At 40.0% G+C, this 23,607-nt stretch overlaps 1 protein-coding gene across 6 annotated transcripts in view; it reads right to left on the bottom strand.

Annotated features, from left to right (window-relative positions):
* Positions 1-23,607, bottom strand: part of Tmcc1 (transmembrane and coiled-coil domain family 1) — a 167,369-nt gene that overhangs the window by 39,583 nt on the left and 104,179 nt on the right. The window contains exon 1 of one of the 6 annotated variants that reach the window (XM_027429197.2): positions 2,553-2,886. The exons of the other annotated variants lie outside the window; for them this stretch is intronic. Within the exon in view, the coding sequence (XP_027284998.1) occupies positions 2,553-2,579 (27 nt within the window). The 5' untranslated portion in view covers positions 2,580-2,886. Of the gene's footprint in view, positions 1-2,552; positions 2,887-23,607 lie in introns of those variants that run through there. 6 annotated transcript variants of the gene reach the window in all.

The raw sequence follows: 23,607 nt of genomic DNA, 5'->3' as shown, positions 1-23,607 counted from the left end.
AATCTTGAGCATCTGGGGGCTGGAGAGATGGATCAGCGGTTAAGAGCACCGACTGCTCTTTCAGAGGTCCTGAGTTCAATTCCTGGCAACCACATGGTGACTCACAACCACCTGGAATGAGATCTGGTGCCCTCTTCTGGCATGCAGGCAGAAGACTGTATACATAATAAAAATAAATTAAAAAAAAAAATCTTGAGCATCTGTAGAAAAAGTTGACATAATACTGTCAAGAAATTGTCTGGAATGCCCATGGCCTTAACATAAATATATAAAGGTATGACCACTTCACAGTTACTGAAAAAGGAAAAAGGCAAAAATCTTTAGAATGGAGCAACCTCTGGAGACACTATAAAATCTTTTTTTTGGTTTTTCAAGACAGGGTTTCTCTGTGGCTTTAGAGGCTGTCCTGGAACTAGCTCTTGTAGACAAGGCTGGTCTCGAACTCACAGAGATCCGCCTGCCTCTGCCTCCCGAGTGCTGGGATTAAAGGCGTGCGACACCAACATCTGGCTGACAATATAAAATCTTAAACATTTAAAAAGATGAGTTCAATAGTGACTTCTATAGTTCCCCATTCTTTAAATTCCACACTGATTTTCTACAGTCAGCTATATTTTCCTTTTGCAAGTTTTACTTCAAAATGTTAATCCTGTAGTGTAGAAAGGCATGCTCACCTTTCACAAATGGTCCCAGTTTACAGCCTCTTGATGTATCTAGTCTTGTTAAGAATCTGAGATTTGGAAGCAGGTACCTCATTGCAGAATATTTTAAATCACTGGTTCAGTAAGAACATTTTAGTTGACCAGAGTGGATTATCAGTTTGAGTAAGAGACATGGATAATGAAGTAAGGATATTGTTTAATCTATGTAATCTAAGTAAGGATATTGTTTAATCTAACTCATTTAGGTACACTGTGCTTCAGAAAATTATTAGTTTTTGTGTGCATATGGAGGGGGCACTGAGGATTAAAGCTAGGGTTTCTGCATGCTATGCAAGTGTCTACAATTGAGCTATATCCTGTTGGGTCAACCTAGCTCTAGAAAGATTTCCACTATTATGAGTTAATGCAAGTACTAAGTGAAGGCAACTGAGCTGTTTCAGTTCTGTCTTAAGTTTCTGTCTCATACTGGCACTGACAGAGTACAAGAGGTAATTGATGGTGCCTGCCCCATCTCTTGGGGCTCTTCTAGGAATACTTTCCTTCATACCAGCCCACTCAGCCTGTGTTACCATTCCTTTTTTCTTCCCCCTCACAGATTCATAGATTTTAATTACATGTGTTTCTGAATGTGATGTGAGTCTCCATGGCAGCTAGAGGCGTCATATCCCCTAGATTTGGAGTTATAGGCAGTTGAGTCACTTGTTGCGGGTGCTGGGAACCAAACTTGGGTCCTCTGCAGGAGCAGTATGCACTCTTACCTACTATGCCATCTCTCCAACCCTTGTACTAGCATTCTTAATAAAACATTGATAAACAAACTGACCTTTCATAACTTCAGAACAAACACAAGATGTGCCAACGTTTTAGGATTCAAGATTCAGAACAAACAGAAAAGGAGGGTACAGATCAGAAGCACAAACTGCTAATAAAGTTGGCATTTAAAATATCAAACTCCAGAGTGAAAAATGTGTTTGGAGCTTAAGTCTAACTGCTCACCAGCAAACAGTATTAATTTTAGAATCAGAAAAAAAAAAGAAACTCTAAAGAATTGGCTTTTCTTAAAAAAAATTATCTCCTAGAAAGTATCTATGTATTGTTTATAAAACCAACCTATGGTGATCTCAGTCTAATAGCTCTGTTTTTAATTAAAAACTAAAGATGAAATGTGACCCTGGGGGATGTTGCATAAAGCTGGATCATCTTCCTGTTTAGTTTACTGCACAGCCCTGTGCTGTTGATCTAAAGATGAAAATTAACACTGATATATATATATATATATATATATTATATATATATAATATATATACTGCTCAAGTTCAGAAAACCACCATGCCACAGGAAAAACAAAGAAAACAAGTAGCTCAATGATAAGAATTCCTATAAAAGAAGAATGTGAGACATATTGCAAACTGACTTTAACACAAATTCCTATTTGTTATGCATGCCTGGCATCTTCATTTTCAACCTAAGCCTTTCCTAATCTGCCAAGGCAAATGAAACCCTTTTGTTCACTTAAGGAAATGTTTATTTTCTGGTAACTTTTTAGTCTGAAAAACCCAGGATAACATCTATTCTGCATGGAAACAGGCCCCCATACCCAAGTTGTTGGGTCACTTAGTATGATCTGAGAGCCACACAATACCCTTGCATTCTGTCCAAATCGCTATGAGTGAACCAAACAGCAAGGAAACAACAGGATTCTCTATTATCTCAAACTCACTGTCTTAAAATAGCACATGCCCTGGCTGAGCTTTGCTGCTGAAAAGTGCTAAGTTCCAGCAGCTCAGTTTCCTGTGTCGGTGCAACCAGCCCCCACTTAAAGCCGTACAACTAAAGGGACGAGGAAGAGATTTATAAAGAGAGACAGATACACACACATATACAACATACGGTTTCCGAAGAGAGTGCCGGTTCCATGCTTGTGAGGGAGGAGGAGGAATATGCCGAGTAACCCCTGAGTTTCTCCCAGGTTTGAACATGCTGTACTGTGGCATGAGGTCAGCAGACTGACTCTAGCCCTGTGAGGCTGAATTCTACCCTGACAAAGCAGTATCACTGCAATATGAAGCAAGAGTACCCAGGGCATGTTGGCAGCTGTACAGAATGGCTGTTCTAGAAAGTAATGGCAACTCCAAAACAAGAGCTCCATGCTGTCACATGAGATCACCTCCAGTCCAGTTAAGCAATGACACTGAAAATACCTTCAACACCAATCACAGGCAGCTCACAGTATTAAAAGAAATGTTCTCTTTGAACAGGAAGTGGGGAATCTGATGAACTCATTGGTTCACTCGACTGGTATCACAAACACACTGATTCTGATTTGACAAGAGGCTGGAGTCTCCTGTTCCTGGACCCTGAGACCTACTAGCTGAGGAGCTCCAAACCTTCTCTGTCATTTTAATGGAGCAGGTGGAATATTCTGAAAACATATCTTTGGCTATGGATATACACTAGGACAGAAGGTGTGGCTAATAACTTCACTTTTCACACTTGCCCGACTTCATATATACCATTTTTTTTTTTAGTTCACCAAAAATGTATTTAAGTGTGGGGCTGAAGATAGAGCTTAGCTGGCAGAGTGGTAACCTAGAATGAATATGACTCTGAGTTCAGTACCCAGCCCAGCATGTATAGGCATGGTGGTGTAACCTTCTAATCCCAGTACTGGAGAGGAGGAGGTAAGAGGATCAGAAACCCAAGGTCCTTCTTTGCCAAGAATGTTTAGCATTTTATTGAGATGACTGTATACAGAATTAGCCACAGTTCCTTTCACAATCCTGATATTCATGGGATCTGTGGTGACAGCCAGCCTATTTCTTTCTGGCATGAGCAATTTGTGCATGTATGTGTGTAGAGGTCAGATGTCAAAAACACTGGTTATCTTTCTCAAATGTTCTCTACCTTTTAGTGTCTTTTGCCAAACTGGGAGCTTACAGACTTGGTTATGCTGGCTGACCAACAAGCTCCAGGAATCCTCTTGTCTTTTTCTCCCCAGTACTGTAAGCTGGCTTTTTATATAGGTACTAGGAACCCCAACTCATGTTCCTTGTGCTTGTTCTTTGCAAGGAGTTTACCAACTGAGCCACCTCCTTAGCTTTGCATCTACCAATTTTATTTTATTTTTATTTTTTAAGATAGGGTCTCATTATGTAGCCCTGGTTATCCTGGAACTCACTATGTAAACTGGACTGACCTTGAACTCACAGCAATCCACCTGCTTCTGCCACCCCAATGCTGGGATTAAAGGTGTTCCCTACTGTGCCTTGCTCTCTACTAAATTTTGACACAATACACTATGATTTTCAGCTGAAATTACTCCTTAATTTATTTCAGTTGGAGATTTAAAAAAAATAAATATTATTTAAATTAAAAACAATCTTATTTTACATACCAATCCCAGTTCCCTCTCCCTCCTGTCCTCCCATGCCCTCCACCCCCCCCATCTACCTCCTAGCCACTCCCCAAAGAGGGTGAGGCCTCCCGGGGGGGGGGGGATCATCAAAGTCTGACACATCATTTGGGGTAGGACCTAGGCCCTCCCCTGTATATCTAGGCTGAGAGAGTATCCCTCCATAGGGAATGGGCTCCCAAAGCCCATTTGTGCACTAGGGATAAATACTGGTTCCACTGCCAGAGGCCCCATAGACTGCCCAGGCCTCCCAACTGACACCCATGCTGGTTCCCAGCTGTCAGATTGGCATTCGTGCATTCCCCCTTGCTCAGGTCAGCTGTTTCTGTGGGTTTCCCCAGCATTGCTTGACCTCTTGGCTCATCACTCCTCCTTCTCTACAACTGGATTCCAGGAGTTTGGCTCAGTGCTTAGCTGAGGATCTCTGCTTCTGCTTCCATCAGCTACTGGGTGAAGGCTCTAGGATGGCATTTAAAGGCAGTCATCAATCTCATTATAGGGGAAGGGCATTTATGGTAGCCTCTCCACTACTGCTTAGATTCTTAGTTGGGGTCACTTTTAAGAAATGAAAGAAGAAAGGAAGGAAGAAAGGAAAGGAGGGAAGGAAGGAGTCAGTTCAGGCCGGAGAACAGATTTTATATCACTTTTTATACTTCTAGTTTTATGACCCATGACAGGGCCCATACTTTTGATGCATGTTTTATAGACATTCAGAGTGGTATGTATGTATTCTGTTGCTTCACATGTTCTAGAATGTAGTTCATGAATCTTTGCCTACTGGGTTCTATGAATCACGGAGAGAGGAGTGTTGTCATCTCTGACTGTGGCTTGACTGACCTTTTTAGTGCTGCCAGCTCCCCTTCCTAGTTCTGCAGCTAATGTTAAGACCTTGATGTTTCTAAGTTTCTGTGGGTAATGCTAATGTCAGTGTTATTCTGGTTACCCCTCCATGTGAACTGATAATTTTATAACTTTTTCATATGTCCAATCACTTTTTATTGTGTCCTAGATATTTCAATTACTGTTGTAAAAATCTAGGTAATGCTAAGTGCATATAAAGAATAACACTGTTATCAGTGGAGCCAACCTAGTTGCCCTCAGTTGAGACTTTCTGGCCAGCCTCCTGAAGACTGTGTTCCAACATGAGCTAAGCCTTTGAAATGCTAGGGAGATCTGCTCCACACGCACACCAAGCCCTATTACCAGTATGGGACCTAGCCACATTCTAAGCCACACTTTGTTTCTCAAAGTCTGTTGGGGGCCAGATTGTGCATGCACAGCATATGGACACATAGGCAAGTTGAATGGTTAGTGAAAAAAAAATTGAAGGAGTTTACTTCCTAAGTCTCTTGCCAATCTAATCTCCTCAGTACTTTCTGGGCAAGTGGGAGTCCTCCTTATCTAGTCAGAAGGTTGGGGACCTCGTATACCAGTCTCTCAGCCATGTAATTTCTAGACAGTGACTGCATTTAGAGCAAGCAGCTGAGTAGAGGAAGCAAACATTCCAACCTCTTAGGACACCTTTCCACTGATCAGAGATGATTTCTGCCCTCTGGGTTTCAGGTTCCTGCTAGACTTCAATCTATTGTTATTGCAGAATTGTGTGAGGTTTTCAAGCATGAGAGAGAAAAGAGGAAAAAGAAAAACAAGGCCTTTCTGTGCGGCTTCTGAGTATTATAATTATCTTTCTTTTCCTTTCAGCTAGAATCCAGGGCTTTTCTTGGTATTCTCTCTACTCACTGTGATGCTCACTTCTGGGCTGGGAATTAAAGCTTGGGGAAGGGTGAGGTGATAAAGTCAGTAGTGTTGACGCTGTAAGAAATGACACTCCCCTCCCCCAGGTAGCTTGTCCACTTTAAAACTCTTATGCAAGTATCTCTTTTCTTTCTTCCTTTCTTCTATTTATTTATTTATTTATTTGAGACGGTCTCACCAAGACATCCTTACTGCCTCCAACTCATAGAGATCTGCATGCCTCTGCTACCCTAGTGCTGGGATTCAAGGGATTAAAGGTATGAGATACCAGGCCTAGTCCTCATGCAATTCTTTTCATTTTTTCCTACCTAGTTCACCCGCTCCACCCCCCCCCTTTCTAGGAACTGGATGGTCTAAAGCAGTTTAACCTCTTCCTCCTTTACTTCATTTTCTTTCATCAATTCTTTAAAAACTAGCCAATTTCAAGACTGTGAGGTTAGACTCCAGCTAACAGAGAAAAGACAGTCTCCATCTGCATTAGAATAAAACCAAGTGAACCTCCTACCCCATGTACCTGCTAGCCTAAATTGGGTTCTGGATTACCATTTCTGGAAAAGGAAATTATTTACAGCATACCTTTCAGAGTTCTCAAATAGTCACTCTATAGCAGTGGAGATTCTGTCTTAAAAAATCAAGGATCAGAGATGTGGCTCAGTGGTACAGTACTTACCTAGTAAACCTAAGGCCCTTAATAGTGCAAAAAGTGATCAACACTGCAAAATTTTACAAATATTTTGGGCATAGTGATTAATGCCTTTAATTCTAGCACTTAGGAGGTGGAGGTAAAAGCAAGCAGATCTCTGACCACCAGTTTGGTCTACATAGTAAGTGGTAGGCTAGCCAGAGCTACTAGATAGTGAGACCCTGTCTTAAAAAACAACAACAACAAAAAACCCCCCAAAAACCCAAACCTACAAACACCAAATAAAGACATAATACAATGTAACAAGGCACAGAGCACTTGGTAAGTAGTGTGCTGTGGTTCCTGTGCTCACAGTATGTCTAGTTCTGTACACTTAACTTTATGTTTTAAAATTAATGGTAAACATACCTCAGGCAGGCCCTTCTGGAGGGAATCCAAAAGGCACTGTTGCCATAGAAGGTAACAGCAGCTTCATTAGTGTAGCTCACCTTTGCTTCACTTCTAGTGGGACAGGACGTGTAGTTAGCAGATGTCCACCACCCTGACCCTGTTAGACTGTGTTCACGTCTTATGATTTAGGTTTTTGATTAAAATAAAAAAAATTACTTATTTACTGGGGGCTGGGGCTGGGGTGGGGCAATACCATGGCACTCCTGTTGAGGTTAGAACACAACTAGCTGATTTCTTCTTCCACCTTGATTTCAGGTTGCCCATGCTTGGTAGCAAATCTTTTACCTGGTGAACTACCTGGTCCAGCCCACTGAATCTTTAGTTTTTAACAAAATAACAAAATGTTTTTTAAAAACACAAAAAACAACAATGAAAAACACAACAACAAAACCATCATCACCATTCCAAAACTGCAAAGAAAAAAAGCTTACAGACTTAGCACATAAAGAAAATAATTTTAATCACCTGTAAATTTTTTTTTTTTTTTTTTGATACAGGGAGGGTCTCTCTATACTACTTGCTATCCTGGAGCTCCTTCTGTAGACTAGGCTGCACAGAGATCCTGCTGCTTTTGCCTCCCAAATGCTGGGGTGAAAGGCAGTGGGCCACCACACCCAGCTTGAATGTGTATTTTACGTGTCATTACCAAACAACAAATAAGTTTAAAAAGTCTGCAAAGTAAAATAACTTCCAATAAACTAAGGTTAGATTATTACTGAAGAAAAATTTCAAGCATCCTAAAAGAACAGGACCTTACAGAAACTTCTGGTTCTTAAACAACTAGTCAATGCTCTTCATTCCCTGACTCACCTAGGGCTACTTCTAGTCAGTCCTGCCAGCTTCTTCATGTGAAGTGTCCAATACAGGCATAATATTAAAACACAAAACACCTTTTATCTGGTATTTAATCATATCTTCTATGTTTTCATCAGTGTGTTATAATTGTATTCAACTCAGTCACCTATAAAGGGCAAGACAGCCTTGGGGCAACAAGTCATATCAAACACTGTGGCTAAAACACCTAGGTTGTGAAATGCAGGCTGCCACACTCCCATGTCTTAGAATGTATCCCTGTTAAACAACACATGGTTTGTGTATGCAACTGTGTTAGTTTTACACTGCTGTGACATAACGCCCAGGCAAAGCAACTCAAGGAAGGAAAGGGTAATTTTGGCTCACAGTCAGAAATGTCATCATGCTGGAGTGGGGGCAGTGTGCCTGTCCTGGAGGGTGGGAGGTAAAGGGAATGTCTGTGGTAGAGTTTCCTCCTCCTTCTCTTTTACTCCACCCAGGTCTCAAGTTGAGGTGTGGTGTTGCCCACATTTAGGGTGTGACACCCTGCCTTCTTCAATCCTCTTAGCAATACTTCTAGACACACCTAGAGGTGTACTTTACGAATCTCCTGGGTGCTTCTCAAAAATTCAACCAGTTGGCAGTTCAGATGGACTCCATAAACAAAAAAGATGCCAAACTCAGAATAGAAGCTGCCTCTAAAGAAGTGGAACAGATTGAGGAGTGACACATAAAAATAAACTCTATATCACACAAATACAGCAAAAGCTTGGCCATGGTTATTAGGTGTTTATGTTATTCTCTTTATTTTTTTCCCACTTAAAATATTTATAGTACAAAAAGCAGAAAGGAAAAATTACAGAACTTATACACCGGTTATGTGCTAGCACCCAATGGTGTGGCTCAGTGGTTCAGCACCTGTCTGGTATGTACAGGGGTCCTAGGTTTAATTCCTAGCAGAACAAAAGCACATCAACAACCCCGATATTCTGACACTGCCTTAGCTAAGTATATGCACACACACTATTAAATCTGTGTGCTCTCTGCCCAAAGTTCAAATGCTGGTGATCCCTCACCCATCTTGGATTCTAATACCCATGTTTTAGTATTGAGCCTCTGGCAAGTTATTACTTAACCGTCCTCAGAAACAGGTTTAGTGCCCTTATGAAAGACTTCCTGCAACTCTCTTGACTCTTCAACCACATGAAGATACAACAAGAAAGCACCATCCAAACGGGAATAGCCCTCAACATAAATTAAATCTGCTGGTACCTCGATCCAAAAATTACCCAGTCCAATACCTACAAATACCCAAGAGCTAAGTACCACAAAAATGAAAGTAAAACCAAACACACACACACACACACACACACACACACACACACACACACACACACACACACCCATCCATCAAAACAACACACCCCTGGAAGTGGTCACGGTGACACATACCTCCAATCCCAGCACTTGAGAGTCTGAGGGCAGCCTTCAAAGCAAGATTTTGTCTCCAACAACCAAACAATGACAACCAGATAGAAATTACAGTTTCAATAAATACAGACTAAAAACTCCAATATGGGATGTGTGGATTCAGTGATCACTTAATAATAGCCTACTGTTTCAAATGCTTAGAACTAGTTGGTGTATGACCCACACTCTTCAGGGCAGGCGAGAAAATATGTAAGTTTCAGGACTATTTATTTCTTCAGAGCTAGGAGTTCTTATCTTCACAGCTGGTTCCTTAATTCTAAAGCTGTGTTCCAAAAAAGAACATTTCTGCTCATGCACTTCATGACTAGAAATCCTTAAGCTTGGAGTTGGTTTTTGCATAGTGTTATGTATTTTTGTTGCATATTATTGCATAATTCTGTTGTAATAACTGGCAAGTTATTAATTCACAACCTACTGTACTTGCAAAAAAGATTTTAAGATAACTTACAAGTTCATGTGTTATGGTAGCAGCAAAGGCTAACTTCAACACTTGGTAGGCTGGCAAGCAGATCTCTGTGGTAGTTTGAATGAAAATGGCCCCCACAGACTCATAGGGAGTAGCATTATTGGAGGAAATATGTCACAGGGGTGGGCTTTGGGGTTTCAGAAGCTCAAGCCAGGCCCAGTGTTACTCTCTCTTCCTGCTGCCTTTGAATACAGATGTAGCACTTTCAGCTACTTCTCCAGCACCAGGTCTGCCTGCAAGCTGCCATCTTTCCCACTATGATAATGGACTAAACCTATGAACCTGTAAGCCAGTCCCAATTAAGTGTTTCCTTTATACGAGTTGCTGTGGTCATAGCATCTATGCACAGCAATAAATCCTAATAAGATAATAACTCCATACATGAGGTCAGCCTGGGCTACAAAGACTTTTTTCAAACAAGACAAAAATAAGTTTAGGTGCATTTAAAAAGCTCAATCAGAAATAGGATACAAGAACAAAAGATAATGGAGAAAGACAACTGAACTACAGATTGATATAAACTAAGGTCACTATAATTGAGCACTTTGGATTTTTTTCTGGCAACACCAGTTTTCATTAGCTGTTAAAAATAAGTGCTAAAGAATTCACCAACAACTTAAATGAAGCAAGAAATACATATGTAGTTGAGTGTGTAAGAAATTTTTAACAATGATTTCATAAAAAGGTAGAAAGGCATCCTTTATAGATGATTCTTATTTATGTCTATAAAGTAAACCAAGGGCTTGCTGCACAATTAGGTTCAGGGGCTAGATGTCTATATTCAATGAAGGAACCCGCCAAGGCCTGTGGCTTTTTAGTAACCTTACTTGACACTGGGAAACAGCCCATATGCCTCTTTGCATAAGATTTCAAATGTCAAGAGTATAATCTGGTTTCTGTTTTTTGAGACCGGGTTTCTTTGTGTGACAGTCCTGGCTGTTCTGGAACTCGCTCTGTAGATCAGGCTGGCCTCAAACTCAGAGATCCACCCGTCTCTGCCTCCAGAGTGCCAGGATTAAAGATGTGCACCACTACCGTCCAGATTAATCTAGATTTTTTAACAGAAGATGGTTAGCACAAGGTTGAACTCCTTGGGGGCAATAGCAGTGGACTATGTAGTAACAGCTAAAGAATCCTCCCCCACATTTTAGTTTCCCTGCACACTGAACAGGCCCACTGCTGTGGTGATGAGGTTCAAAGGAAAAAGGATTTAGAAAACTATTCTGAAGTTTCAGATCCCTTGATCTTAAACACTATTTAAACAAGAGGGGGACCTAGATTAAGAATCCCATTACTGGATGTGAGGGTGATCTGGCTGTAACATCTGTCACCCCATTGATCACCAGGGTTGATTCGGCTGATCTGGCTGGCTAGGCCGGTGTCCCCTTCCTCCCTCCATGTGCGGCCCTCCCCAAGCTACAAGTTGGGTTGAAGAGGACAACCTTTCCGGAATAGAGCACCAGTCTTCAGTCAAGGGTATACAAGTAACTGCGCCCCCTGCTGGAACCTCCAAACAAGCTCACAAGAATCCCATTACTATTCCCTATAATTTAATGCAAATGTACATAGGCAAAATGAACAGTTATTTGCTTTCTCTCAACTAATGTTTCTCAGCTCAAATGTCCTTTTTTAAAAAACAAAAAACAAAACAAAAAAACCAAAATTTAGTCCTGCTACTTCTGGGAAGCTGAGTAGAGTAAAAGTGAAGTCAGGTTTCTGTGATCTCTAAGACTTCCTTCCTTGGTCTTCATGCGATCAAATGTCTCATTTGAGAACCGGCTCAATATGTCCATTCTTCTATCTGAGATCTCCTTTCTTAGGCCATTCACAGAGGGTTCCATGTAGAAACTGGAAGTTGATCAGAATTAGAGTTTAAAGTCCTGGGCTTCCTTGTGCCTGTGGACATGCCAGTATCTCTGACAGCTGAACTCTATCAGAGCAGCAGTTCTACCACCTGATAACTAACTTCAAGGCAGCAGCAATGGAAGCCCAGTGACAAAGCTTGGCCTTTGTACTTGGTGTCAAAAGATAAACAGCACAGGACAGATGAAAGAATAAAAGTGGGTCTGGTCTTTCTTTAAGAACTCTTTTTCTGGAATGGCAGTATTTCCCGGCTCCCAGGAGCTCCCAACTCAACTATTGTAAGCAGTGTATAATGATCATTAATGAAGTTTATCCCAGGTACCCCATGAGTGTTTGAATTATGCTGAAAATGCTGAAAAAATTTTACTTTCAGGCTAAAGTGACTTAAAAAAAAAGTGTAAGGTGCTCAAGATTAGAGCTTCATGACAAAGTACTGAAAAGATGCTTGGGGAATTAATACAGGAGAGCATGACTATCAAGTCTGTTTTAGCTTCTTGGTCAGTTGAGATGTTAGCAAGCCTCTGCCCAATGCTTGTATTGCCATGGCATCAGCCGCTAACTGCAGCACTTCTCCATCATGACACACTGCAACTACTCAAATCAAACAAAATGTGACAAGAGTCTATATTTGGCACCTGATCCTGCCCCACAGAACACAACACAACACAACACAAGACATTATTATTGCAACCAACTTCTGGTAACGCAGAATCAGGTTAAAAAAAACAAAAACAAAAACCAAAACCAAACAAACCAAACTCTAAAGTAGAAGCTAGAAGCAACAGAAAACTGAAGATCAAGCAACTTTTGAACAATAATTAAGGAAAAAGAGAAAAGAGACTTTCTGTAGCAGCTGGAAGAGTTAGAATTTTGTAGACTTAGAGAGTGATGGGGTTACCAGGAAACAGCAAGGACAACTCTGTTACATCCTTGTTCATGGAATTTTCCCATGCCTTCGTGTAATACTGGCTTACGGTTTTAAGCACTTATCCAAGATTCTGTATATGTGAGATGTTATTGATGTCTATTAAAATGACTTTACATCTTATATATATTCGGATATGATAAGGAAATGAGACACAAATTTAAAAATAACCCTGATATACTTAAAGATACTCATTTTTAGTACAGGTTGTAATTTACTACATCAACAAAAATAAATGTTTTTGTTTTAAATAAGTTTAAATAAGAGTATGAATATGAGAACTCTAAGAAATGACCTCCTCATAAAAAGTCAGGTCTGTTAACTCCTCGGCTTCCAGTACTTACCTCTTCTCTCCTCTGTGAATGTATCATTTCAGTGATCCTGTCTTTCCTTTGACTTAGCTGAAATACAGAGTTTTTAGAGCACACCTGGATAAGCTCTATGTGACTGTGCTTCTAAGCACAGCTCTTCTGGGCCTTACAGAGTAATCACATGGGATATACCTTTGACCCTGTGAACACAGGGCACTGTTCCACCTTACCTCTGACATCACCAACCTCAGAATTCACCACCCTTTACAATGGTATCTTACGCTCTTATATATCGAATAATCATAACCTCTTATCCCATTCCTTCCAGAACCTAGTATCTTTCCAGCTACAATCATGGTGGCAATAAAGAGATCAGGCAGAACTGATTAGTACTGTATTTCTATTGCCACTGATGGTATAACTTTCAGAACTGCTGATCACTGGTTTCTTTATTATCAAAAAGGGATGCTGCATTCCTTGCAGAACAGACATACATGTACTATCAGCTGCTGTTATCACCACTACATTGAACAGAGGCATCCTTCTGTATCCAAGGGGTTTAGGGCTAGTATTCATCCTCCTTGGACTTCAAAATCTGCAAATGTTTAAGTTTCTTATATAAAACAGTGTAGAAAGCAGGGGACGATAGCTTAATTAATTAGGAGCTTGTCATGTAGGCATGGGGGCCACAGTATATTTCCCAGTGCCCACATAAAAAGCCAGGTGTGGCAGCATGCATTTGTAATAGGAGCACTGGAGAGGTAGAAACAGATGGATCACTAGGGCTCAATGGCCAGCCAGTAGAGACTATTTAGTGAGGTCTCAGCTCCTCTAAAGAGGCTCTGTCTCAAAAATCAAGGTGAGACCGGTGAGATGAATCAGTGAGTAAAGGTGTTTGCCACCAAGCCTGATGATCTGAATGCAATCCCCAGAACCCCAAGGTGTTAAGCGAGAACTGAATCCTGCAAGTTGTCCTCTGAATTCCACATGCACGCAAACATACTTAGTGTAAATGAATGCAGTAAAAAAAATTCAAAACATTCACACACCCCAACAACCAAGGTAGACAATTCCTGAGAAATAACACCCAAGGTTGACCTCTGGCCAGTCTTGTATGTACATGCCCACATGTTATGCTCACCTGTACGCCTGAACATGTGCACACATGGACACAGTGTAGGATTTTCCCAGAACCCACATGTAATATAAGCAGGCTTTTTCTTTTGGGCCACCAACCAGCTTCCAAATGAAGATACGAGACTTATTATTTATGAATGCTAAGCCTTATCTTATGTTCCTTTCTTGCTAACTCTTATAACTTACCCTGTTTTTCTTTATGTTTTGTCTCAGGACTTTTTGCCTTCCCTTCTGTATGTCCTACTCTGTCTAGCTGGCTGGTGGCTTTATGGCTGGCTGGCCCTGGGAGTCTCCCTCTGTTTCTCCCTTGTTCTCTTCTTCTCTAGAGCCTAGATTTCTCCTCCTACTTATTCTCTCTGCCCTCTAGCCCTGGCTATCTTTCTCCCGCCTAGCTATTGGCTGTTCAGCTTTTTATTAGACCAATCAGGTGACTTAGGCAGGCAAGGTGAAACAAATGTAACATATCTTTGCATAATTAAATAAATGAAGCACAAACAAATGTAACACACCTTTACATAGTTAAGGTAATAATACCCAGCACAGGAACACATTTTAGCCTAGTTAAAATAGTATTTCACAACACCCACATACACTCTCCCATCTGATAGAACACAATTTTCTACATAAGCAACTGCTACACGGCATTGCTTAGAGAATAATAATAATAAAAATACCTGCACGTATTTCCTATCATTTTCCCCCTTGAATATTTCTGGCTTGCAGTTGGCTGAACCTACACTAATAGAACATATATAGAGTTTATGAACACAAGGCAGGATCCTACTGCAGGCATCATCAACCTTGCAACTCATAACCAGCTATGACTGACAAGATTCTGGCAATTATAATTCCTTTTATGTACAGGGCTTTCACATCTTTCATTCTACAAAACACAAGGTTGAGGTTTGTACAGGGTCTTACACATAGCACAGCCTCAGTAAATGTTAGCTACTACTTTGAAGGTTTAGGGGCTTATTGAAGGTCACAACTAATGCAGGTCAGAGTGAGAGCTAAGAACTTCAACTATCAATATATCTTTACTTCTTCTGCCACTCAACTGATTGTCTCCAACCCTGTACCCTGCCCCCCAAGCAGGGTCTTACATTGTAGTTTTGGCTGGCATAAAACTATGTGGTGCAGGCTGACCTCAAACTTGCAATCCTCCTGTTTCAGCTTCCTAAATACTTGGGTTACTGGCATGACTACCACCAGCTTACCCCAGCTTTATTTCATAAACTTTGAGCAGCTGATCCATCCTCTAAGCTTCTCTCCACACTCATCCTAGTGACTGAACATTCACAATTTACTTCAAAAGACAAGGATGGAAGAGCCAAATCTAGAGAAACAAGACAAGCTTAGTAGTTGTGTAGGGCAAGAAGGAACAGAAAAAATGGGTATGAATGGCTAAGGACCATGGGGTTTCTTTAGAGCTGATGAAAATACTGTGTAGCTGAGTGGTGAATGGTTACTAATTCTGTGAATATGCTGAGAGCCATGGTTGTACACTTCTAATCCTATGACATGTGAAGTGTATTTCTAAAAACTGGGGTGTTTGTTCTTTTGGGTCAGGGTCTCAAAATTTAGCCCTCCTGAATGACCTGGAACTCTCAATGTAGACTGACTTCAAACTCACAAAGATCTATTTGTCTCTTCTTCTCCAGAGCTGGGAGTGAAGGAGTACCACAACACCTGGCTTAAAAAGCTTTTTTTAAAAAAGTAACTTCCCTATAACATATTTTCTAAGAGACTACTCCCTTTTCAGTTATCCCAGCTCTCAAGATCAATGTGAATTTAATGAAAATTGTACTTGATTAGAAGCATAATGACACACACACACACACACACACACACACACACACACACACACACACACACACACACACACACACACTAACTATATGAATTCTAGCTTCAGGAAGAAGAAGATAGATCCAGTTTAAGCACCAATTACCGGTGTAGACAAGACTTAGGAAGCGTAGTATGCCTCAATGTTTGAAGCTTCTTATGTAAGAAAGGTCCTCAATTGAATCAGTCTTTTTGTAATGTGAACTTAATGACTAGTGGAGAATTCTAGGAGGACTGGGTTAAGGAAGAAACCAAGTATTTTTATAAAAGAAGTGTTGCCGTCCTCTGCGATTTGCTATGGAATTTGTGTGAAGTATTCAGAGCACAGAATTAAGTCAAAGCATGAAGATAATTGTGGTTACATTACAAAACAACGATGTAGACTTCTGTGGGACTGAAACCAAAAATGGAAACACTCACAAGCCCCATTACACTATTACTACATACTATGGATTCTTTGGGATAAAGAAAGACCTCTTCACTCTAAACATTTGCTTTGTAACTTCTACTTAGAATGGCTACCACCAAGACAACAAATGATGGATGACACATGCTGGTGAGGCTGTGGAGAAAAGAGAACCTGTTATACTGCTGGTAGAGATGTACTCTGGTGCACAAAGCATAGAACTCAGTGTAGAGAGTCCTCAAAAGACTAAAACTACAACTAACATAACTATGACACTCCTGGGAATATACCCATAGGATGTTAATTAAACAGATACCCATATTCAAACAGGTATCCATCCATATTTACTGCTACACTATTCACAAAAGCTAAGAAATGGAACCAGGGATGGTGAGACGGCCTAGTGGGTAAAAGCACTTGCTGTGTAAGCCTGATGACTGGAGAGGGAGGGGACTGACTCCTGAAAGTTTTCGACCTCCGTATGATGCAGCAGCACACATACACCCCATCCACTTACTTATACCCCTCCCCCCACAAAACATCAGACTAGTAAATAAACTTTAGAAAAAAATGGAAATAGCCTAAATGTCCACCCATGGATGAATGGATAAAGAAAATATAGTTACACACACACACACACACACACACACACACACACACACACACACACACACACAAATGGAATTTTATTTGGCCATAAAGAAAAATAATGTTTGCAGGAAAATGGATGGAACTGAAAAACATCATGTTCAGTAAAATAAGCAAGACCCAGAAAGGCAAATATTGTGTGTGTCTATCCAAACACACATGTAAGTCATGAAAATAGAAAGGGGATCATAGGAGGGGAGGAAGAGATCAAAAGAGAGGAAGGAAATGAGAATGTAAGATGTGTGTGTGTGTGTGTGTGTGTGTGTGTGTGTGTGTGTGTGAGAGAGAGAGAGAGAGAGAGAGAGAGAGAGAGAGAGAGAGAGAGAGAGAGAGAGAGACCTGAGGGAGAGTTCTCTGTGGGAGGAAGGGGACCAACAAGCATGGGACAGAGGAGTGGGAGAGAGCTGGAGGGAGGGAGGTGAAGAAAAACCAAGTATAATAACATATGCATAAAAAGACCATAATGAAACCTGCAATTTTGTGTGTTGACTTAAAATTAAAAAGAACAATTACTATTTTTACTATAATCACCAAAAGAATAGTGACCACTTACATGCTGAGATCTCAGTATGCCAAGCTGGCTCTGAACTTTCTGTCCTCCTATCTCAGCCTCCTGGGTGCTGGAATTCCAGGCACGTACCACCCAACATCCACATTTACTGGCTTCATTTTTGAAGATGAAAAATTAAGGATTAGAAAGAATGAGTTACTTAACTTTTACCATGTTATTTAATTGCTTTTGATACTCCCTTTCTGTGGCCCTACATTAACTGACTAGGCAACTCCCAAGGGAGATGCTTCACCTGAACTTGTTTATCCTACTACTTTCATTTATGTTTTACTGTTTTCAGAACCTCGACATGACAACACACAACTGGATTATTTGTCAACTGTAATGTTCAATGGTATCTTCTACCTCTACACATCCAAAGCCACTGTGGTTTTCAAAGCCCAACTGTTACAGCCCTTAAGAAGTCCCTGAGTTTCCTTTGTGGAAATTCTTTTTCTTTTTTCATTTTTTTTTGGTTTCCTTTTGAAACAATATCTCACTATGTAGCCTTGGCTGCCCTGAAACTCACTAGACCATGCCTCTTCTTGGTTTAAAGGCATGCACAACCAAACTGGCTTCTTTTAAAGTGACTAACAAAATACCTTCATAGGAACTGAGTCCCTCATAAAGATTTACCTCTTGGGGCCGGAGAGATGGCTCAGCAATTAAGAATACACCACTGTTCTTTGAAAGGACCTGAGTTTGGGTGTTTCCAGCACCTAAGCCTGACAGCTTACTCCCTGTAACTCCAGTTCCAGGTGACCTAGCACCCCCCCTTCTCACCCCCCCCCCTCAGCGCTTTTGCTCAGATGGTACTTAGTGAAACACCTCTTGAGCTCCAAGGGCAGGAAAGAATAAGCTTTTGAAACAACTTTTAAAAGAAATTATTCAAGTTTCCTAGGTCTGGTAGCACAAACTTGTAATTCCAGAACTCCAGACACAGGTATGATGATCATGAATTCAAGGTCAACTCCAGCTACAAGAGATTCATCTCAAAAACCAACCTAATAAAAATAACATCCCCCAACAAAAATCCAAGTTTTTAGATATGTAGATTCATTTTCACTAACACTATTCCATGCACCCATATTACCTGCAAAATGAATATTAACTGCTGTAAGACACATGACCCTACAGCCTCACCCTGTAGGTTAAATATGGTACCAAGAAGGGTTTCTGAGACAGCTTTGCTAGTAATTCAAGTAAGCACATGGGAACCAGTGATAGAAAGGATGGCTTACCACAGTTTTTAGAACATCAAATATTTTTTAAGTTGAAAAAACACATTTATATTCACCAATTCTACAGAAAATAAGAATGAGTGTGCATATGTATGTCTCTGCACTTGTAACATACCCTAGTATATTACTACATATAGATTTTTATGGGCTGGGGGGGTGTAACTCCATGCTGGTACCTGTGTTCTACTGGTTTTATATACAGTGAACATAATCCTTCCAACAGGTCATGGCCATCACTATGACCCTCAAATCAAAGATAAAGCTTCGAGGACAGGAAATGAGCTTAGGGTAACAGATGACAAGACAAAGGGATTCAAAATCCAGATTTTTCATTGTCTAAAACCTGATTTACTTTTAAAATGATTATAATTAAAAAAATTTTTAGAGTACATCAAGAATCTTCATTATTACTCCACAGAATGTATAAATTCACATTTCAGAAGTGAGACAACTTTATCATTATGATATAACAAAGAAAATATAACTTCTCGGAAAATAGCACATTGTTATGTGTTGAATAACAATGAACTGCATTTCAAGATTCCAGTGTCACTGTGGGAACAACTGCAATCTAGGAGGAGATTCTCTGACTCACTAACACAGAACCCAGACAAACACAACAGAAGAGCACGTGCTTACAGCTTTCCACACGTATTCATGTTTGGAAACTCACTCTTCTCTTTGGCTTGTATGAGGAGATTACAAAGCACCTCGTTGTCATGATCGTTATCCACTTAGCAGCCTCTCTTTCCAGTGTATAGTCAGAAGACCACAGGGTAGCTTCTCTGACTTCTTCAACCTAGCTGTTTCCACAAGAACCCTTGTGCTCAGAGCAAATGCCAATGGGAAATGTGCACATCTATAGCTGTGGTGTGCAGTCCCTAGGGTAACGTTGCCAGACATTCTGGATCCTCGGGGTTTTAAACCTCCACTCACATCCCTGCTTCAGCTGAGAGGAAGAAAAAGACATATACCCTGGAGGAGATTTAATAAATACATGTGTAGACTTAAAATTGTTTTTTTTTAATTTTTGAAAATATGTAGATTCATGTGCAACATGAAATATTAGGAACGTGGTCTAAAACTCTGATTCTGCTAGTGACCCAAGTCATTCATATTTGCACACTGCCTCACTTGTGCACTTGTATTAGAGGGGCTTTCCCATAGAGATGTTGGGAGATGAGAAAATGGGCCAATATTGAAAATGTAGAAATAATTACCTTGCCTTTGTTGCCTTTGTTCTTAGGATTAGAGAAGTCAGTCATACTAGTTTATTCTCATATCTAGTGACACACACATGTCAGAGGACAATTTGTGGGATGCTGCTCTTTCCTTTCACTACATGGGTTCCAGGAATCAAATTCAGGTTGTCAGGCTTAGTGGCAAGCACCCCTATTCAGTCTCTCCCCCCAACCCCAGATTTTCTTGCCTTTTTTTGGTTTTTTGAGACAGGGTTTCTCTGTATTGCTTTGGAGGCTGTCCTGGAACTTGCTCTTTAGAGTAGGCTAGCCTCGAGTTTACAGGTCCACAGCAGAGCAGGCACTGGGTTGGAACAAACTGTAATAGACACAACTACTGCCTTATAGGCCTAATGTCAGTTTTGAGACCTTGGGCCAGCTTTTTAATCTGAGTTTCAATTTCTTCATCAGTACTCTGAATCACTGCTGTGAGAATGAAATATATCAATAGATAAGAATAATTTTTCCTTAAGATATATACTAGGCATTCAATAAATTGCTGATTCTCCATATAATTGAAGATTAAACTCCTATATTTAATCTGCAATACATGGCCATTAATAGAGAGTATATAGCTCTCTAAAAACAAACTCAAGTCCCCTTATTTACCCATCTTCCTTTAAAAAATACAATGGTTCTTTTTTTGGGGGCGGGGAGGCTCACATACTGTAAAGGTAATAGTAACAATAATAATAAAATAACAACAACAATAATAACAACAACCAATTCTTGCTCCAGAAACAAAAGCACAAACATACAAATTTATATATAAGCCCGGGGCAACCCTGGATCCAAAGCTGAGGTTCCTCAAGTAACCTTTTGCTTTGGCTATCATGCAGTCCAAATTTGGAACTGCAGCCCAACCTTATCAAGCATAATGATAGCATACAGATCTAAGTTCTCTTGATCTGTTCTTTTAAAACCTCTACTATTCATTTGAAAGAATTTCTGTCTACAACAGCCCTAGTTAGAAGTTGTTTTATATATTTATAATATTGACTTTAAATCAGTTCTTCCTTCAGCTTTCAGGACTGCCTCATAAACCATGTTTCTTCTAAAAGGGACACATACATAATATACAGTCTATTTATAAATGTATCCTTTCATTTCAAGCAATATCTAAAATACACTCATAATTTTATTCCATTATTTTAAAATATTAAGCATTTTAGACATTAAAATCATTGAGATAATTTTATTTAAAAATCTTACCTCAAGGTTCACTGTACCTTCTTCCTTCCTTTTTATATTGAGAGCTCCTTTTATCATCCTCAATATATTTGCTTATTTTGGCGCTACCTACTTACAGGCAACCAGCCTTTTATCTGAGAAGCCACCTCCTCGTGGATCTGGACCCTGACCCTTTACTATGATGTCTAGTTTCACAGTGCCACTCCCACCACTCTCAGCTCTCATCTGAGTGCAATGCCCCTGTCTGCACTTACTCCTTCAACACACAAGAACATACTTCCTTCCTAGAATAAACGTGTCTGTGTGTGTGTGTGTGTGTGTGTGTGTGTGTGTGTGTGTGTGTGTGGTGGGGGGGTGTAGGTGGGAGTAAGGGAGTCCATGAGTGCCCGAATAAAAGAAGTATTTACTGGTGGACACTCACAAATAACAATAAAGGTAGAGAGCCGCTGAGATCTTTTGCCCTGAGGGTGCAGGAAGCTGGGTTCAGATCTCTGACCACCATACAAGAGAGCAAGCACACCTCCTCTTCCTACTTATCAGTCCACACATAGCACCTCAGATGACACCCAGAAGGGGCCAGTACCACAAAAGCTATTGGCTGAATGAAATTCCCACAACAGAGGGCTATAGAATAAAAGTCCTTACAAATATCTGATAACAGAACTTAAGCCATATTGTAGGCACCCCAAGTTTCATGACTAAAATTATGTAAATAGACACACCACCATGTCCCCTCAATGGTGCACTTGCCATTCAAATTTTGCTTCTTAGACAGCTGGAGATTTTTTTAAAGTGCCAATCAGGAAACTTCTGTGCATATTATAATTTTTCACTAGTCACTGTAGCAATTATAATTTACTGAATATTTACTATGTATCCAGCTGTCTATACTAGATAGTTGCTATTTAATTTGTATTTTCCAAATAACCTAACATTATTGCCAACTAAGAAAACAAAAAATACTTAGAAAAATTCTTATCAGAAGTTACCCTAGGGGCTCAGCAATTAGGAGTACATACTGCTTTTTACAAAGGACCTGAATTTAGTTCTCAATACCCATGCCAGGTGTCTTAGAACCATCTGTATCTCCAGTTTCAGGGGATCCAATGCCTCCTTCTAGACTCCATGGGTACCAGGCACACACATGGTAAACATACATAATTCAGGCAAAACAGTCATACATATAAGATAAAAATAAACTTTTTTTAAAAAAAGAAGTCTTACACTATCCTAAAACAAAACAGAACCAAACCCAAATCCCAAACCAGAACCCAAACAAAAGAGACAGTCAACTTATTCAAACTATCCCAGGAAGGAATTTGGACATAAACCATATCTCCTCCAAGGCTGGTAAACTATTCAAGAAAAGAAGACCTTTGAGACAAAGTTCTCACACTCCTGTTATGAACTTAGCTTTGGTAGTATTCAAAACCTCCAAAGAACCAGTCTATTACTCACACTGAAGGGGATTTAAGGGGGAGGGAATAAATGGCTGTAGCTATATATAGTTAAAATTTTAATATCTTTTAAGCCAAATTTTAAAAAGTATTTTTATTACTTCAGAAGTAAAAATAAAGATGTTTTACTATAAAGGTAAGCCATTAAAATCTCAGCCCAGTAAAAAAAAAATCATGATTAATTCAAATTTCACTTGCCAAGACTAAATTTTAACCTGGGACTCTATTTAGACTGGGCTGGCATCAAAGTCAGAGATCTCCTTATTTCTGCCTTCAGAGTGCTGGGATTAAAGGTGTTCACTGCATTTACTCTATTGTTACACAAATTTAATTCTGTGGCATACAGGATAATAGGAAAGGGAGTGCCTAATATGGAACATGAACTCAATGATATATTCCCTTACATATAGCACAGATACTTTGTCTTTATGCAAATAAATGTTTTAGAAACACAGACAAAAGCCCATGTGTACAGACAGAATGAATCTTGCCAGGGAATGACACATCATTTCCTGTGAGAATTCCAGTAATCTGAGTTTTCATACTGCAGCAGACCTTTAAATGAATAGTTCATTTTTGTCAACAGGTACTCTTTTAGCAGGAAATAAACACTGCATTATCATGAATTTTTATAGAAAATGAATCCTTTTTTTTCCTGTACAGTTTCAGGAATAGTTTCTTTGATGTGTTACTGACAGAGAGTTTTTGTTTGTTTTTTTTGTTGTTTGAGACAAGGTTTCTCTGTGTAACTGCCCTTGCTATTCTGGAACAGTTCTGTAGACAAGACTGACCTCAAACTCACTGCCTGTCTCTGCCTCCCAAGTGCTGGGATTAAAAGTGTTTGCCACCACTGCCCAGCTGAGAGCTTTTATCCTTTAAGTCAAAGGATTTTTCATTTGTCTCAAAATCTATATGCATTCTTTGAATCAGACAGTCCATTTTTAAGGAGCTATTCTATGGAAATAGGTGTAAATATTTAAAAATTTCACATAAAAATTAGAAAGACTCCGAAATGATGTTATCTTTTTTATTCACAACATTCATGTTGAATTCTCTCTAAGATGTTAACCTGCCAATCATCAGGAATGAGGAGCATTAGCATCCTCTATGTCTGAAGCCTAGCT

Source organism: Cricetulus griseus, chromosome 8, assembly GCF_003668045.3.
Source record: "Cricetulus griseus strain 17A/GY chromosome 8, alternate assembly CriGri-PICRH-1.0, whole genome shotgun sequence".
Lineage (NCBI taxonomy): Eukaryota > Metazoa > Chordata > Mammalia > Rodentia > Cricetidae > Cricetulus > Cricetulus griseus.
The sequence above is the reverse complement of the archived record's forward strand: the minus strand, read 5'-3'. Positions and strand labels throughout refer to the sequence as shown.